The 20257-nt window shown below is 44.5% G+C and overlaps 1 protein-coding gene across 1 annotated transcript in view; it reads left to right on the forward strand.

Moving 5' to 3' along the window:
- Positions 1 to 20257, forward strand: part of EDC4 (enhancer of mRNA decapping 4) — a 110400-nt gene that overhangs the window by 44586 nt on the left and 45557 nt on the right. Inside the window, 5 exon segments of the mRNA XM_056526448.1 lie at positions 6126 to 6225; positions 6665 to 6845; positions 10140 to 10206; positions 10890 to 10984; positions 17435 to 17613. Coding sequence (XP_056382423.1) covers positions 6126 to 6225; positions 6665 to 6845; positions 10140 to 10206; positions 10890 to 10984; positions 17435 to 17613 — 622 coding nt within the window.

A 20257-nucleotide genomic window follows, 5' to 3' on the forward strand; every position in this document is an offset into this window, starting at 1 on the left:
TGCTCTGGTGGCTCCGCTCCCCCCTTCTCCAAGGGCGGTCATTTCTTCCCCTTCACTGGCAAGTAGTTACAACGGATGCCAGCCTGTCAAGCTGGGGCAGTGTATTCAGGGTTTGGACGGTTCAGGGACTCTGGTCTCCCCGAGAGACCCTTCTTCCGATAAACATATTGGAATTACGGGCGATTGTTCTTTGTCTTCTTCATTGGGAGTCTCGTCTTCAGTCCCGTCCTGTCCGCGTCGTGTCGGACAACGCCACGGCCGTGGCGTACATAAATCGACAGGGCGGCACTCGCAGCTCGGCAGCCGTGGCCGAGGTGACCAAGATTCTTGCGGAAAGCAAGGTGCCGGCCATTTCGGCGATTAACATTCCGGGAGTGCTCAACTGGGATGCGGACTTCCTCAGTCGGTCCTTGCCCGACCCCGGCGAGTGGTCCCTACATCCAGAGGTCTTTGCAACTCTGCGACCTCTGGGGCATTCCGGACGTGGACCTCTTCGCGTCCCGGCACAATCGGAAGATCCTTCCTTTTGTGTCAAAGTCCCGGGACCCTCAGGCTCTGGCCGTGGACGCCCTAGTGATTCCTTGGGCGGGGTTTGCCCTACCCTATCTGTTTGCTCCCCTTCTGCTCCTTCCCAGGGTGCTGAGGAAGCTCAAAGCAGAGGACGTCCCCGCCATTCTGGTAGCTCCAGATTGGCCCCGAAGGTCGTGGTATGCCGACGTAGTCAGGCTCCTGGACGACGCTCCACTGCGCCTTCCGCTCTGTCCGGACCTGCTATCTCAGGGTCCTCTTTGCCACCCCAATTTACAGTAGCTGCATTTGACGGCGTGGCTGTTGAGACCACCGTTTTGAAGGCCCGCAGGTTCTCTTTCCAAGTCATTCACACCATGCTCAGGGCTCTTAAGCCCTCCTCCGCAAGAATTTACCACCGCACTTGGCGGTCTTATTTTCGTTGGTGGGAAGCTCAGGACTTCTCCCCGGTAACCTTCTCGGTTCCCCGTCTTCTCTCCTTTTTGCAGTCGGGGTTGGAACTGGGGTTGTGTCTCAGTTCACTTTAAGGTCAGGTTTCGGCCCTTGCTGTTCTTTTCCAGCAGCCCCTGGCTTCTAATTCTCATGTCCGGACCTTCCGTCAAGGAGTGGCGCACGCTGTTCCTCCTTATCGGTCACCCTCTCCCCCTTGGGACTTGAATTTGGTTCTGAGTGCCGTTCAGGGTGCTCCCTTTGAGCCCCTTAGAGAGGTGTCTCTCCGCCTTCTTTCTTGGAAGGTGGCGTTTCTTGTTGCTATCACCTCCATCCGGAGGGTGTCTGAATTGGCAGCTCTTTCCTGCCGTTCTCCGTTTCTGGTGATCCACCAGGACAAGGTTGTTTTCCGGCCAGATCCTTCCTTTTTGCCTAAGGTGGTTTCGGCCTTTTATCTCAATGAGGACATTGTCCTCCTGTCTTTTCGTCCTGCTCCCTCTCATCCTAAGGAGCGCTTACTACACAAGCTGGATGTAGTTCGGTCTTATCTCTCCATCACTTCTTCGTTTCGTCAGTGTGATTCCTTTTTCGTCCTTACGGAAGGGACAACCTGCTTCCAAGGCCACCATTTCTAGGTGGATTCGGTCCGCCATTTCGGAAGCCTATCGCTGCAAGGGGAAGATTCCTCCTTTTAGGGTTGTGGCTCATTCTACCCGTTCTGTTGCGGCATCCTGGGCTCTCCAGAATAGAGCATCGGCATCGCAGATTTGCAAGGCGGCTACCTGGTCATGTTTGCACACTTTCTCAAGGTTTTACCGAGTCCATACTTTTGCATCGGCTGATGCTAGTCTGGGTCGCAAGGTGTTGCAGGCGGCAGTGAATCGGCCGTTTTCCTGACTGCTTATCTGCCCACCCAAGGGACGGCTTTGGTACGTCCCATGGTCTGTGTCCCCCAATGGAGCCGATAGAGAAAAGGAGATTTTTCTTACCGTAAAATCTCTTTCTCGAAGGATCCATTGGGGGACACAGCTCCCGCCCTTTTTGGGAGTTCTCTGTCCGAGGGTGTGTTCAGTTATGTTTTTTCTTCTGGTTCTCGGACAGTTTTGGGTTTTTCTTTGACATGTTGGTCTCCTCCTATTGCTCTGGAACTTAAACGGATTAGCTCAGGGCCTGAAGGCGGGTATATCCTGCTTGGAGCAGCTGACTATTTTTATTACCATAGCGTCACACCTCCTAGAGACAGCAGCATACACCCACGGTCTGTGTCCCCCAATAGATCCTTCGAGAAAAAGAGATTTCCCCCCCCCCATTTCGGCGATCACACTGAATTCACACTTGCGATTTGCTCGATTCCGGGTCATTATGGGTCTATGGTGACCTGGTGACCCGGAATAGAAGGGGAATCGTGGGTGTCCATGACACCCACAATCCCCCTGAAGGGATAGGAGTGAGGTGGCAGGGGTGCCACCCCTCCTATCCATGCTATTGGTGGTCTAGATGCGACCACCAATATCAGATCGGGGGCGGGGGGGTTAACTTTCGTTTTCCCCGTCCTGCCCTCCCACAACAGGCGGGGCAGGACGGGGAAACCCGACAGGGACCGGCGCCGAAAATCCACTTGCCGATCCGGAGGCTGCGGGCGACGGAGATCGGCGGGCGGCGATGTCGTGCGGCTGGATCCTACGGAAGCCGGTGAGTTGCCTAGCGACATCTGGAGGGTACAGTCTGAGACCACTAGATAGTGGTCTCTAACTGTAGCCCTCCAGATGTTGCAAAACTACAACTCCCAGCATGCCAAGACAGCTGTTTGGGCATTCTGGAATATGTTGTTTTGCAACAGCTGGAGGCCTACAGTTTGAGACCACTCTCTATTGGTCTCTTAACTGTATCCCTCCAGATCTTGCAAAACTAGAACTCCTAGCATGCCCAAACATTTTTTTGCAACAGCTGGAGGACCACAGTTTGAAGATCACTTTGCAGTGGTCTCTAAAACTGTAGCTGCATACCTCCAGCTGTTGCATAACTACATCTCCCAGCATGCCCTTTGGTGATCAGTACGTGCTGGGAGTTGTAGTTTTGCAACAGCTGGAGGCACACTGGTTGGAAAATACTGAGTTAGATAACAGAACCTAAATGAAGGTTTTCCAACCAGTGTGCCTCCAGCTGTTGCAAAACTACAACACCCAGCATGCACGGTCTGTCAGTACATGCTGGGAGTTGTAGTTGTGAAACAGCTGGAGGTTCCCCCCCCCCCCCCTCAGGTGAACGTACAGGGTACATTCACACGGGCAGGTTTACAGTAAGTTTCTTGCTTCAAGTTTGGGTTGCGGCAAATTTTTTTACCACAGCGCAAACTCTTAGCGAGAAACTCACCGTAACACGCCAGTGCGAACGTACCCTAATAACACTACACTAACACATAATAAAGCGTAAAACACTACATATACACCCCCTTACACTGACCCCCCCCACCCCAATAAAAATTAAAAACGTATTGTACGGCAGTGTTTTCAAAACAGAGCCTCCAGCTGTTGCAAAACAACAACTCCCAGCATTTCTGGACAGCCACTGACTGTCCAGGCATGCTGGGAGTTTAGCAACAGCTGGAGGCATCCTGTTAGGGGTATTCTACGCCAGTGATTCCCAATGTCCACCCATATGCAATCCCTAATTTAGTCCTCAAATGCGCATGTAGCTCTCTCACTTCGGAGCCCTGTCGTATTTCAAGGAAAGAGTTTAGTGCCACATATGGGGTATCTCCGTACTCGGGAGAAATTGCACTACACATTTTGGGGGGCTTTTTCTCTTTTTACCCCTTATGAAATGGAAATGTTGGGGGCTACACCAGCTTGTTAGAGATAAAAAATGTTACATTAACATGCTGGTGTTGCCCCATACTTTTTATTTTCACAAGCATTAAAAGGAAAAAAGACCCCCAAAATTTGTAACGCAATTTCTCCTCAGTATGGAAATACCCCATATGTGGTTGTAAACTGCTTGTAAAATGCTCTGCGGGCGCACAAGGCTCAGGAGTGAGAGTGCACCATGTACGTTTGAGGCCTAAATTGGTGATTTGCACAGGGGTGGCCGATTTCACAGCGGTTCTGAAATAAACGCAAAAAAATAAATACCCACATGTGACCCCATTTTAGAAACTACACCCCTCACGTAATGTAATAAGGGGTACAGTGAGCATTTACGCCCCAAAGGTGTCTGACAGATTTTTGGAACAGTGGTCCTTTTACAATGAAAAATGTAATTTTTCATTTGCACAGGCCACTGTTCCAAAGATCTGTCAAACGCCAATGGGGTGTAAATACTCACCTCACCCCTTATTAAATTCTGTGAGGGGTGTAGTTTCCAAAATAGGGTCACATGTGGGGGGGGGGGTCCACTGTTCTGGCACCACGGGGGGCTTTGTAATCGCACATGGCCCCTGACTTCCATTCCATTTGGGGGGCATTTTGTCCTATTACCCCTTGTAAAAAAAAAAAATTATTTGAGGGAAAACTAGCATTTTAGTGGGGGAAAAAAAAAATCATTTACACATCCAACTTTCACGAAAAGTCATCAAACACCTGTGGGGTGTTGAGGCTCACTGGACCCCTTGTTATGTGCCTTGAGGGGTGTAGTTTCCAAAATAGGATGCCATGTGTTTTTTATTTTATTTATTTTTTTGCTGTCCTGGCACCATAGGGGCTTCCTAAATGCGACATGCCCCCCCAAAAACCATTTCAGCAAATTTTGCTTTTCAAAAGCTAAACGTGACTCTTCTCTTCTGAGCATTGTAGTTTGCCCTCAAAGCATTTTACCTCCTAACATGGGGTATTTCCATAGTCAGAAGTGATGGGGTTACACATTTTGGGGGTCATTTTGTCTTATTATCCCTTGTAAAAAATTTAAATTTATGGGAAAACTAGCATTTTAGTGAAAAAAAAAAATAATAATAATTTTCACATCCAACTTTAACGAAAAGTCGTCAAACACCTGTGGGGTGTTAAGGCTCACTGGACCCCTTGTTACGTGCCTTAAGAGGTGTAGTTTCCAAAATAGTATGCCATGTGAACATGCGAGTGTAAAAAAATGAAGATTTTTGAATTTTCTCCTTCAATTTGCTGCTATTCCTGTGAAACACCTAAAGGGTTAACAAACCTCTTGAATGTCATTTTGAATACTTTGGGGGTGCAGTTTTTATAATGGGGTCATTTGTGGGGTATTTCTAATATGAAGGCCCTTCAAATCCACTTCAAAACAGAACTGGTCCCTGAAAAATTTCGATTTTGAGAAAAATCGGAAAATTGCTGCTATACTTTGAAGCCCTCTGGTGTCTTCCAAAAGTAAAAACATGTCAACTTTATGATGGAAACACAAAGTAGACATATTGTATATGTGAATCAATATATAATTTATTTGAAATATTCATTTTCCTTATAAGCAGAGAGCTTCAAAGTTAAAATAAAAAAGCAACATTTTCAAATTTTTTCATCAAATTTTGGAATTTTTCACCAAGAAATGATGCAAGTATTGACAAAATTTTACCACTAACATAAAGTAGAATATGTCACGAAAAAACTATCTCGGAATCAGAATGAAAGGTAAAAGCATCCCAGAGTTATTAATGTTTAAAGTGACAGTGGTCAGATGTGCAAAAAAAATGGCCGGGTCCTACAGTGAAAATTGGCTGGGTCCTTAAGGGGTTAAGAGGGGTTCGGTGAATGCGCATATGAAACTGGTGGGGTTCAGTACCTCCAACAAGGTTAAGAACCACTGTCCTAACCTATTTGTGCAAACATAGAAGCAATGCATTTGTTGAACAGCGTTGGTAACCTCGATCAGAATATACGATCACATTTACTTGTGTCCATTGGGCCTCTTTTAGGTAAAACAGTACCGTGGTGCCAATGTTAATGTTTTTTTTTTTTTTTTTTTTTTGTGTGTGTGTAGAAATTCTTTTTGATTTTTAAGAAAGGGAGTACATTGAAGTAAGGGGATATACACAAAGGAAAGAAGGAATAGAAAACTGGGCACCCTTAAAGGGAAGCTGTCAACTGTTTCTTCTTCACAAAGTCTAATACCCACACAAAAACATGAATATATGCACCTGCTGCATAGCTGAGACAGATTCACCTTAAATCATAGTAACATTTTAACTGATTGTTTCCTACCAGGTTTTCCCCAGACCCATTTAGTTCCAGTGCCTTACCGGGATTAAAAGCTTCCCTGGATTTGTCTGCAGAGTTCCTGATACTTACTGATGTTCACAGAAAAGTAAGTATTACATTTTTCTGAGCTATTGTAAGCACATGTGAATGTACCCTAAGGGCTAGTTTAACACAGGTGGATTTGTTTGTGAACTCAGTGTTTCCCGCTGTCCATGGCAGATTTTTTGTGATGGAATTTCTGCTGCTGAAAATCTGCAACACACCCTGCCACAGTATTTTGGCCAACATCTTAGTCAGCACTCTGGACAGTATTTGTGAACTAGGAGTGGAACTAACAAACTGTTGTTTTGAACCCTTTCCTTGTCTTTCCTGACCAAAATACTTTGGGGGAGATGTATCTATGGGGACATTTGAACCCAGCCTGAAATGTATAGTTTTGACTGCATGTGTGATTGCAGCCTGAAAATATTACTAAAGTTAAAAATGAAAACAGTAAATCAATAATAATATTTTGTTTTAAATAGTTGTGGATTTTGTTATTGTAGGTATTATATGTAATGGAGCTACACCAGAATCAGGAGAATGGAAAAGCTGCCTTCACCTCCATTTCAGAATTTTTGCTTACTCATCCTGTTCTGAGTTTTGGAATACAAGATGTTAGCCATTGCCGTCTTCAACATACAGAAGGTCTTCCTTCAGAAGTAGAAAGCGACAATGTCAGTGGAGGTATGTATGTCTTTTTAAGGATGACCTTTGGCCAACCCCCAAAAAATATTACATCATTAAATAGCTTGATCACACACATTTTTATTTTTTTAATTTATAATTTTTTTTACTGTTTCTTGATCCACCCTTCTGTTCCTGAGAGAGATGGTTTTATAATTTGTCTGACAATTCAGGGAATCAGCTGGACATGAACCTAATTTTAAAGGGGTTATCCACGTAAAAAAAAAAAAAAAAAAAAAAATATGCATCCCCTATCCAAAGAATATGGAATAAGTGTCAGATCATGGGGAGTCCAACTGCTGGGACCCCCTGCAATCTCCTGCCCGGTATTCCGGCTTTCCTCCTGCACACAGTGGTGGTCTGCACACGCCCTCCATGCATCTCTATGGGAGAGCCGAAGCTTTGTATTCATGTATATACAGCTCTCGCATAGAGATGCATGGAGAGGGGTGTCATCTAGCGCTTTGTGCAGTGGTCGACGCGGCTCCGTGCCAGAGGAGAGCCAGGGCCCGGGCAGGAGATCGTGGGCGGCAGAGGTTGGATCCCCCTCGATCTGACACTTGCCTCCTGAGAAAATATATATATTTATTTTCTAAGCTGAACTAATCCTTTTAATAACAGGGGGTGCTGTCAGCATGCCAAGGCAATTGGCCTGGATGATCTAGTAGAACATCAGTACCCAAACTCTCAAATGCTCCTGGATAAGTGCGCAAAAATTCCCCCAAACACCCTCCAAAGTCTTGTAGAAGGTTTTTCCATATAAGTGGAAGCTGGTATTACTGCAGTGTGGACTGACTCCATATTAATGCCTGTAGATTTATTTATTTTTTGTCCAATGAAGATTTAGGGTGTTAAAATAAAAAATAAAAAATTCAATTCCTAGACAAGAACTAGGACCTAATAGTTACCTCTTCTGTTCAACCCCAGCTGAGGCTGTGCAACAAAACTGATGACATGGAAGATGTCCTGTCTAAAGCCCATACTACAGGAAAACATATGAGAAAAATTTACATCTCTATGGGTTGAAATACACAGAATTCTGGGACAATTCCCATTAAGATTCATAATAATAATAATAATTTTAAAAAATGATATAGTGACCTTTGTAGTGGTTTGCTACCTAATATTTGTTATAATATATTTTCTATGGGTTTTGTTATCTTTGGTGGCTTTATAACAACCCATCTGTTTTTTTTTCTCTTTCTGTTTTTCCATCCATGTATTTCAACGCATAGAGATGCTACATGTTAATTTTCCTCATGTTTTCCTGTAGTATGGACTTTAGAGAGGACATTTTCCATGTCCTCAGTTTTGTTGCACAGCCTCTGCTGGGGTTGAACTAAAGAGGTAACAATAGGTCCTATTTCTTTGTCTACAGCTACTTGCATCCTTTAAAGGGGAACTCAAGTACATAAGTTATTATCCCCTACCACAGCGATCTCCTGCCCAGCACTCATCATGCATGGAGTGAACTCCACACTGTGCAAAGACTACTGTCAACCACCGCACGAAACGGTGGTCGGCTTGTATCTCTATGGGAGAGCTGGAGATACAGCGCTCCTATATCTTTGGCCTTTGAATAGAAATGCATGGTGGGGGGGTGTTGGCCACCGCTTTGTGTGGGGGATAGGGGATAAGTGTCTGATCTCAGGGGGCACCCTCCATCCACACCCCAACACAGCACACTGTTTATCAATTCAGTTATTTTGTGACAGATTGCCCTGTCTGTTCCCCTTAAAATGAAACCTCCAGTACTAGCATATGTTTGACCTACCTTGTACTACAGTTACTTTCCTTACTGAGCAGTCATGTAGGGATCATGAATAATAGGGAGGGGCTATCCATGCTCAGGACCAGTCAATGAAGACATGATTTTTGGTTCTAACATTATACTCACTGTATACTGTATATATACTCACTGTCTGTCTTAGACACTTTGACCCACATTTTATATACTTATTTCTATAAGAACACCACTGAAATAAAATATAAAAATATTTTTTGTCTGCAATTTGGGTGGTCAGCTTAACCCGATAAAGACATAGGGTATACAGGTATGCCACTGTGTTCTGGTAATGAAGGACCAAGGATGTACCCCTACGCCCTGAAGTGGCTACCATCAGTAGACACTCACTGCTTATAACCGCCGCTGCCATCATTTAATCCTTTAGACGCGGTTATCAATGCTGATCACAGCGTCTGAAATGAAAGTCAAAGTTGCTGGTAGCTCATTGGGTCTCTCTGAATCCCTGCAACATAAACAGGGGGGGTTCAGTGAGCTTAAATGGCGGAGGAGGGTCCCCTTACCTGCCGCCAATCTAATGATGAAGCTTGGCTTAGCCAGACTAGATAAGTGGATCACCGATCACACTGTATAATGCTTTGCCATAGACATAGGCATAATGCTGGCATATAAAAGTAAAAAAAAGATACACTTTTAAGTAAATCTTGATTTCTGTTTTCCCTCAGCAGCACACAATAGGGTTTTCCTTTTCCTACTAGGACAAAATTAAAATATACAAATTAAAGTCATTGATATAAATAACAACTTAATAGGTAAGAGGAGTAGCCCATAAATGGCCTGACCTGAAAGAACCACACTTTTTTTTTTTTCCTTACTAGGATTGTGGAGTCCTGGTATACCAGGAGTGTCCTGGTTTTGTCTCCCCCTCCCCCATATCTTACCTCGAGAGTACAAGAATAAGAAAAATACCACAGGCACTCCCATGTATGCTCTTAGAAAAGCTTTATCTAGCTTTTATTGTTCACAAAAAAAGGACATTTCAGCAGAACAGTATTCGCCTTCCTGAGTTTTTGCATTCCCATGGCTCTGGCTACAGTGATGGCAGTCTCCTGTTGAAGGAGTAACAAAATCCACACAGGAGTATTGATGCGAAAATGGGAACATGACATATATACTGTTAGAGGGAGCAGCAGACTCCATTCACTTCTTTTGCCCAATGCAACTCTGTTTATGACGTGTACGATATTTTAAGCAGATAAGTGGACCTAGTGCATACGTCACTAGGCGACCCATTTTGCCATAGATATAAATGGGGTCCGCTACTACTGTTAACCTTATACGTTAACATCCCCTTTTGGCAGGATCTCGACAGATATGATTAATGGTGGCTGGATTGTAGTGCATTCATACCCTCACTGAGTTCACTTGAGCATCTTCTGCCAATTTTTATGTATAAACTTATATTGACTTGTATTTTTTTGATCAATTAACATTGTTCCTGCACTAAAGGTTTATTTTTACAATTTTATTTTTCCTCCTTGTATTTGTAGATGATGCACTGGAGATAGATGAAGAAGACTCTGCTGTTCTTATAAAGCTCTTCTGTGTACACACAAAGTGAGTTTTTAATTCATTATGCTTTTTACAATTTTAGCTCTTTTTTAAAAAGGTTGAACGTGGTTCTCCAACTTCCTTTTTTGTTTTTTGTTTTTCCAATATCATTTTTTATTAACAAGTTCCTATTATTGACTTTCCCTTCACAGCACCTGTTGAGTTTTTATAAAATCACACAGATGTTTAAGTTAGAGAAGAGTTTTGTAATATCAGATTTAATGGAGTAGTCCGGCACGCACTTTTCTTATTTTGTCCGGTCCGGGCTGCAAAACAAAAAAGAAAACAAACTTTCTCTTGCCTGGCTACGTGCCCCCGGAGCTCCGGTACAGGTGTTCGGTAACCGGGCTGTTTGCTTCTTACTTCCTGTTAGCCCGCCACGTCACACGGAGCTTCAGCCTCTCACCGGCTGCAGCGGGACATCGTAGTAAGAAGCAAACAGCCTGGCAATCGAACACCATTCCTGGAGCTCTGGGGGCGCGTAGGCTGGCAAGAGTTTTTTTTTTTTTTTTTTTTTTTGCAGCCCGGACCGGATAAAATAAGAAAAGTGCTTGCCGGACTACTCCTTTAACTACTAATATAGTTTTCTGCTTACCTGTGACTGTGTAATATGATTTAGCATTTCCTCAATTATGGTTCTGTAAATTATATTAGCAGATGTCTCCTAAACTCTTGTCCATGCTTTTAAGGGCTCTGCAGGATGTACAGATAAGGTTTAAACCTCACCAGGGACCCACATCAGTATCGGCTGCCCTTTCTTCAAAAGACCAACGTGAAGAGTTTGGTATGTTATTTCTGTCTTTGGGAAATATGTACACAAAGATTAGCCTTAAAATTAAAATCAGGTGAAGTAAAAACATTGGGGGAGATTTATCAAGGCATTTAGAGGTTTTTTTTTTGCTTACAAAAGTTGCACAAAAAGTCGCATGTGCGCCTAAGCAATTTTAACATTCTGGGCTGGAACAAGGCTTGGCTCTCAGTTCCCTTAACCCCTTAACGAACACAGACGTAAATGTACGTCCTGGTTTGGCGGGACTACCCACACCAGGACATACATTCACGTCCTGTGTATGACCGCGAGCATCGGAACGGTGCTCGCGTCATACACGGCAGGTTCCGGCTGCTAGTAGCAGCCGGGGACCCGCTGGTAATGGCCGACATCCGCAATCGCGAGGATGTCCGCCATTAACCCCTCAGATGCCGTGATCAATACAGATCAGGGGATCTGCGGCAGCGCGGTACTTTTGAATGGATGATCGGATCGCACGCAGCGCTGCCGCGGCGATCCGATCATCCAGCATGGCGGCTGGAGGTCCCCTCACCTGGCTCCGGCCATCTCCTGGGGTCTTCTGCTCTGGTCTGAGATCGAGCAGACAGAGCAGAAGATCACCAATAATACTGATCAGTGCTATGTCCTATACATAGCACTGAACCGTATTAGCAATCAAAGGATTGCTATAGATAGTCCCCTATGGGGACAGAAATGTGTTAAAAAACAAAAAAAAGGTGAAAAATCCCCTCTCCCAATAAAAAATGAAAATTGTCCGTTTTACCCCCAAAAAACTAAATTTTTTTAATAAACATTTGGTATCGCCGGGTGCGTAAATGTCCGTACTATCAAAATGTAATGTTAATTATCCCGTACGGTGATTGGCGTAAACGTAAAAATTAAGTCCAAAAATGCTTTTTTGTCACATTTTATAAAAAATAAAAAAAAATTCATAAAAAATTATCTAAAAGCTTTATATATGCAAATGTGGTATCCATAAAAAGTACAGATGACTGCGCAAAAAATTAGCCCTCATACCGCCGTATATATGGAAAGATTAAAAAGTTATAGGTGGTCAAAATAGGGCGATTGATTTTGTACAAGAAGTTTTAGATTTTTTTTTTTTAAGCGGTACAAAAATATATAAGTATCTAGCCATGGGTATCATTTTAATCTTATTGACCCACAGAATAAAGAACACGTCATTTTTACCATAAAGTGTATAGTGTGAAGAAAAAACCCTCCTAAATGTGCAAAATTGTGGTTTTCATTTAAATTTCCTCCCTTTTTTATTTTTTGTGTTCGCTGTACATTTTATGGTAAAATGAGAGGTTTCATTACAAAGTACGATTGGTCACGCAAAAAAACAAGCCCTTTTATGGGTCTGTAGATGGAAATATAAAGGAGTTATGGATTTTAGAAGGCAAGGAGGAAAAAACGAAAACTCAAATAAAATTGGTCTGGTCCTTAAGGTTAAAATGGGCTTGGTCCTTAAGGGGTTAAGGGTCAGGTGTCAGCGCACTCCATTCTTTCAGCGTCCACTGGCGTCTGATCCTCATATCCGGACTTTTCTGCAGGGTGTTGCTCATGCGGCCCCGCCTTACAGATCCCCCTACTCCCCCTTGGGATCTAAATCTGGTTCTCAGTGCTTTGCAGGGTACTCCCTTCGAACCTGTCCGGGACATTTCTCTTTGTATCCTGTCCTGGAAGGTGGCCTTCCTCATTGCGGTCACTTCCATTAGGAGCTTTTCGCAGCTAGCAGCTCTCTCCTGCCGTTCTCCCTACCTGGTTTTACACCAGGACAAGGTTGTTTTCAGTCTGGTCCCATCCTTTTTGCCTAAGGTGGTCTCCGCCTTTCACCTCAACAAGGATATCGTCCTTTTGTCTAGCTCCGTCCCATCCCTGGGAACGTTTGCTTCATGGTCTTGATGTGGTACGGGCCGTTCGGATTTACCTTTCGGTCACCTCTTCCTTTTGCCAATGTGACTCTTTCTTTGTGCTTGCGGAGGGTCGTCATCGGGGACATCCTGCTTGGAAAGCAATTATTTCACGGTGGATCCGTTCTGCCATCTCGCAAGCTGCTCATTCCCTCGGGGCTTCCTGGGCTCTCCGCAACAGGGCTTCAGCCTTGCAGTGTAAGGGGTGTATATGTAGTGTTTTACCCTTTATTATGTGTTGGTGTAGTGTAGTGTGTTTAGGGTATATTTGCACTGGCGGGCTATGGCGAGTTTCCCGCTAGGAGTTTGAGCTGCGCCAAAAAAATTGCCGCAGCTCAAACTTGAAGCAGAAAACTTACTGTAAACCTGCCCGTGTGAATGTACCCTGTACATTCACATGGGGGGGGGGGGGGGGGGGGGGGCGCGCAAACCTCCAGCTATTTCAAAACTACAACTCCCAGCATGCACTGACAGACCGTGCATGCATTGGAGTTGTACTTCTGCAACAGCTGGAGGCTCCATTTTGGAAACTCTGCCATACGATATGTTTTTCATTTTATTTGGGGGGGGGGGGGGCAGTGTACCGTATGGCAGTGTTTCCAAAGCGGAGCCTCCAGCTGTTGCAAAAGTACAACTCCCTGCATGCACGGTCTGTCAGTACATGCTGGGAGTTGTAGTTTTGAAACAGCTGGAGGGCTACAATTTGGAGATCACTGTGCAGTGGTCTCTATACTGTAGCCCTCCAGATGTTGCAAAAACACAAACCCCCACATGCCCAAACAGCTGTCTCGGCATGCTGGGAGTTGTAGTTTTGCAACAGCTGGAGGCACACAGGTTCTGTTACCTAACTTAGTATTTTCCAACCAGTGTGCCTCCAGCTGTTGCAAAACTACAACTCCCAGCATGCCAAGACAGCGGTTTATACATGCTGGGATTTGCATTTTTGCAATATCTGGAGGGCTATAGTATAGAGACCACTGCACAGTGATCTCCAAATTGTAGCCCTCCAGCTGTTTCAAAACTACAACTCCCAGCATGTACTGACAGACCGTGCATGCTGGGAGTTGTACTTTAGCAACAGCAGGAGGCACACTGGTTGGAAAACCTTCATTTAGGTTCTGTTACCTAACTCAGTATTTTCCAATCAGTGTGCCTCCAGCTGTTGCAAAACTACAACTCCCAGCATGTACTGATCGCCAAAGGGCATGCTGGGAGATGTACTTATGCAACAGCAGGAGGTATGCAGCCACAACTCTCAGCATGCCGAGTCAGCTGTTTGGGTATGCTGAGTTTTGCAGTCTTGCAACATCTGGAGGGCTACAGTTTAGAGACCACTGCAAAGTGATCTCCAAACTGTGACCCTCCTGCTGTTGTAAAACTACAAATCCCAGCATGCCCAGACAGCAAACAGCTGTTTGGGCATGCTAGTTGTAGTTTTGCAAGATCTGGAGGGATACAGTTTAGAGACCACTGTAAAGTGGTCTCAAACTATAGCCCTCCAGCTGTTGCAAAACTACATATTCCAGCATGCCAAAACAGCTGTCTGGGCATTCTGGGAGTTGTAGTTTTGCAACATCTGGAGGGCTAAAGTTAGAGACCACTGTATAGTGGTCTCAAACTGTACCCTCCAGATGTTGCTAGGCAACTCACCAGCTTCCGTAGAATCCAGCCGCACGACATCACCGCCCGCCGATCTCCGTCGCCCGCAGCCTCGGGTGGGTAAGTTGATCTTCGGCACTAGTCCCCGTCCGTTTCCCTGTCCTGCCCCGCCTAAAAGTTAACCCCCTTCCCCTTTCTGCTATTGGTTGTCTCTTCTGGCGACCAATAGCAGGGATAGGAGGGGTGGCAGGGACCAATAGCAGGGACAGGAGGGGTGGAGCGGTCTTAGACAACCGCGGTCCCCCTTATATTCCGGGTTACCATAGACCCATAATGACCCGAAATCAGGCAAATTGCAAGTGTGAATTCACTTGCGATTTGCCGCTATCGCTGACTTGGGGGGGTCTGATGACCCCCCTGGGCATCCCAGTCTGATGCCCGCCCGACACGCGGCGGGGGACGGAATTCTCCATGACGTTCTCTTACTTCATGGGTCCTTAAGAGTTTAGAGTACCTTTCATCAAAAAAACTTTGATAAATTATAGATTAATGTATGCAGAATGACTTTCCAATTGCATGTTATTAAAAAATATCCTTCTTTCGATTTATTTTTCCTCTTTGACAGATGAGGGACAGATGAGTTCATGATAGGTTCTCTTTAAGGCTGCTTCCAGCAGGATAATCAATGTCCTAAATCTCTCATCCTCTCGAACTGTTTTTTTGATCATGAAAACAATTCACTGTACTACAATGGCCTCCACAGTCATCAGATCTGAATCCAATAGATCACTTTTGGCATGTAGTGGAACGGGAGAATTACATGATGGGTCAGCAGTAACTGCATGATGCCAACATGCCCACATGGACCATAATCTCAGAGGAATGTTTTCAGCACCTCGTAGAAAGTATGGCACTAAGAATGAATGCAGTTCTGAAGGCAAATGGGGGCCCAACCTGCTGCGTTGTGAAAGGAATATTTTTTACACACATTGGCCCTCATTTTCTATTTCAAACCCAACATGTTTTGTCGGGTTGTGTGCCAGAAATACTGTCTGCACCAGAATTGAAAAAAACAACAACAAACTCTCCATTTTGCTAAGAAAACCCGGAAAAGGGGCGTGGCTGTTGGGGAAAGGGGGCGTGGTTGCAAAAAAGCGCTGTGTTCCCGACATTTTCACAAAAACCCAACATATTTACTAATGTTTCCACAGAAAATGTGGTGTATTTCAGCTGGGGAAAACCCTACAGATCAGAGCATGTGTGTTTAAAAAAAATAAATAAATAAAAAATAGGGAAAGTGGAAAAAGTAGGGAAACCTTAGTAAATACCATAGAGAAAAATTGTAGGGAATTAAAACCCATAAAGAAACCTACACAACACTCTTAGCAAATTAGGGCCATTCTGTCAGGCTACATGAAAGTCTAAGGAGAAGGGAACTGCAAGAATACAGAGAGGCTGCAGCAGCTTGTAGTAAGTGTTATATCTTCCCCCAGTGCTTGATTTACAGTGCTAAGAACTACTCTCTCATGCCATCCATTATGATTCTGAGGGTGTGCAATAGAGATATAGGGGAATTAGGAACTTGTGCAGGGAAAGCATCTGGTATTGGAATTGAGTGCAAGCTGTAAGGATTTGTGAATGGAATGGAGCAGATACTGTATACATGATAACTTATTATGACACATTGTTGTCTAGAGCAGTGTTTTCAAGCCTGGTCCTCAATTACCCGCAACAAGTCATGTTTTCAGGTTTTACTTAGTCTTTAACATGTGGCATAATTGTGGTCATAGCATCAGGCATTGCTACAATTATGTCACCTGTGAAAGACTAAGGAAATCCTGAAAACATTACCTGTTTGGGGTACTTGAGCACCACGCTTGGGAAACACTGACCTAGAGCATATACAGCTCTGGTCTTTCAGCTTGTTTTATTTTCACCATTCCAAGCCTGCTAGATACAAGTTGCCACATGTCAAGGGGACACAAGGAAAGCCTACTCACACACTGACTTAAGTCTGCTTCCGTTGAGAACACACAGATCCCACCATGAATACATAAGCTACAGAAAGAATTGTTTGTCCTCATTCTGACTGTTAAAGGGGTATTCCAGGATTTTTTTTTTATTTGACTATGCTACAGGGGCTGTAAAGTTAGTGTAGTTCATAATATAGTGTCTGTACCTGTGTGTGACGGTTTTCTCACAATTCTGGGATTTTCACACCAATATTTATTTTTATCAGCATACAAAATGACTGTCTAAGATTTTCCCCAGCTTGCAATGCGGCCGAGACCTGACACACTAGTCAGCTGATGACAGGGAGCCTGTCTGCTTCAATGGGTGGAGCGATCACTTGGTGGCAGAGAGATCAATCTGCAACTAAGGAAACAGCTGTAGGCACCCTGATTGATTTATGGGAGAGAGGAATGTGTGGATGATGTGTGGGAGGGAGGAAAATGGAATTATGGGATTTGTAGTCAGAAAAACTCAAACAGGAAATACCAGTTCACAAAAAGCTAGCCACAGTGTTATGGTAATCTCATGACAGCCATTTAGACCAGACCAGCGCAGGTCCTTCCTAAGCATGTCCATTATTGACTGCCAGGTACGTACTAAAATCACCTTATGGTGGATAACCCTTTTAAATATTGCTGTATATATGTATGGGCAGTGTTAGGATGGTATCACATGTAAAGATAGTATGCTATGCAGTGAGCTACCTACCACATGGCAAAACCGCAGTTGTTTTTAATGCAATTTTTTGATTAAAAAAATATTAAATTTGGACAGAAAAAAAGTTTCACTTTTCAAAATTGCTCAGCCATATACCATACTGAAAGGTAAAATGCATGCAGTTTTGCTGTGTTCTAACTGGCCAGTCTGCATCCTTATATAGTTATCACAACTTGATCAGTATTCTGTCTATTTTCAGCTACTCCTGATCAAATAATTGATGTTGGAACTGAACGGCTGCCTATTTCAGAAGCGCTTCATGAATCTCAGTCTGATAGTCTCAGAAACACCACAGATTTCTTGTTGCTGTCAACAGACCCAAAACCTAAACTGATGACACCTGATGCTTTTATGATGCCCAGTGTCACCGTGCAACAGGTAAACCTTTTTCAATTGTTTCAATGTTTTTTATTTTAGAAATGACTGTTTGATAGCTTATGTTCAAGACCATGTGGTTAGAACCTCTCGAAATACGGTTTGTGTCACCTGGTGCGGTAGAAAATGGTGTCACCCATTACAAACCGCCCCCACCACCACCACCAAAGTAATCTTCTAGCCTGTTGCAATGGATGCCAATGATGTAGCGCATTGCGAATTTTTTTTTCTAGAATAGTAATCAAATATGCTAATTGCCACATAATGGGAAAGTGCTAAAGATGTTTTTACCATGTAAAACTACAGCTCCCAGTATGACCTAAACATTGCTAAGGTTATGCTGGAAGTTGTTGTTTCATCCATCATAACTGCAGAACTTACAAGTGACTCCAGCTTTGATGGGACATAGTGAGTTGAATACAGAATGATATCAGTGACTTAAGGTGACTTCTTCTCTATAGTCTTTCCTTATCTAATTCAGCTGGTACATACCGCCAGGACTTCATCCAGCAAAATCTTCTCTCTATAGAACTTGCTGCCCAGATGGCTCCTTACTAGGTCAGCGGAGTCTGATCCTCTATATAAAAATAATTAATATAATGCTTCCTGACGCTGTATCCTCTGAATATGATACTGCCAGACACTGTATTCTGTAAATATAATACTACCACACACTGTGCTCTCTGAATATAAACCTGGCACACACTGTGCTCTCTGAATATAAACCTAGCACACACTGTACCCTCTGAATATAATACTATTGCACTCTCTCAATATGATACTACCACACACTGTATACTCTAAATATAACACTACCACACACTGTACCCTCTGAATATAATACAACCACACACGTCATCCCCTGAATATAATACTACCACACAGTGTATCCTCTGTATATAATGCTACCACACACTGTGCCCTCTGAATAAAATACCACCACACACTGTGCTCTTTGAATATAACACTATTCCACACTGTGCCTCTGAATATAACCTTGCCATACAGTGCACCTTCTGAATACAATACTGCAACATATTGTTGCGTAAAAACTGTACAACGCCAGAAATTCCTTTTATAATTAACACCATGCTTCTAAAATGCAAAACACTCAGTGCCCCTCGCATATAATAACAATGCCCCTGTCCTGTGCCCCCTACATATAAAATATAACAATGCGTAGTGATGTCACAGTACAGGCATAATACAGCCAGTGGTGTCACAGTACAGGCATAATACAGCCAGTGGTGTCACAGTACAGGCATAATACAGCCAGTGGTGTCACGGTACAGGCATAATACAGCCAGTGGTGTCACGGTACAGGGATGATACACAGTACAGGGTTAATATGCAATCACAGAACAGTACAGGGATAGAATTCACAAAGGGGGCGGGGGGGGGGGGGGGGGGTTGATGAGGACTGGCAGGTGTCAGGGCACAGTATTTATAGTGTTACCTGTGTAACCTGCCAGCCATGCCATCATCCACTGTTCACTCCAAGCACTCTGGTCCTTCCTCTGACCCCATCAGGGTGAGGAGCTGAGCTGGAGGCCGAGATCGCTCAGTCTATGGCAGTGTTTCCCTAGCAGGGTGCCTAGAGATATTGCAAAACTACAACTCCCAGCATGTCCAGACAGCTTTTCGCCTTCCTGGCATGCTGAGAGCTGTGGTTTTTCAACAGCTGGATGCACACTACTTGGGAAACACTGCTGTATGGGGGCAGTGAAGGATTAATGGGGTGACACCATTGTGGGATAGCTTCCTACTTGGTGGTGTCGCCCTATTTGCAGGTGTCACCCGATGCGGCCCACACCTCCCTGGCAATGCTACTGGGTAAGCAGTCTAGACAAAGATGTGGGGTTTCTTTTAAAAGTAATGTATCACCTGAATATAGATACAGTGACCTCCCGACCTACGATGGCCCCGACATACGATAATTTCAACATGCGATGGCCTCTCAGAGGCCATCGCATGTTGAGGGCAGCATCAATATACGATGCTTTTGTATGTCGGGGCTATCGCATAAAAGGCTATCCGGCAGCTCAGACTGCTTCAGCTGCTTCCGGATAGCCGTTTACGGTGGCCCGTGTGCTCCGGTGATGGTCTCCTACCTGTCCTCGGGGCTCCGGAGCGTCATCTTCACGATCCCCTCCATCGCCAGCGCTCTTCTTTGACGTCATCTTGTCGCGCGCACGCCGGCCCGTCATCCAATAGAAGCGGCGTGCGTGCGTAGTGACGTGATGACGGCGACTGAGAGCGAGGCTCTTGTGGAGCAGAGACATCCAGACCGTCGGGGACACCACGGGACCGCGGCGACAGCGATGGAGGGCAACATCCAGGGCAGGGGTGACGGGTCCGGAGCGGCGGGGACAGGTGAGTACAGCTTCCTAAACTTTACATTGCACGGATCCCTCAACATACGATGGTTCATTTGGAACGGATTACCATCGTATGTTGAGGGACCACTGTATATATTTTTTAAAAGCTAAAACTAGACACTGAACCGATTTTATTATATTTTTTTTCAAAAATGTTATTCAATGGTGAGTTCTTACATTGTGGCTGTGGCCCAAGGGTATGCTCACAAGAGAACAGAATGTGCCCATGTGAAGTGCAGCACAGTAGCTCTCTTTGGGCCTGGGCACGG

Source organism: Hyla sarda, chromosome 6 (genome assembly GCF_029499605.1).
Source record: "Hyla sarda isolate aHylSar1 chromosome 6, aHylSar1.hap1, whole genome shotgun sequence".
In the NCBI taxonomy this organism is placed as follows: Eukaryota; Metazoa; Chordata; class Amphibia; order Anura; family Hylidae; genus Hyla; species Hyla sarda.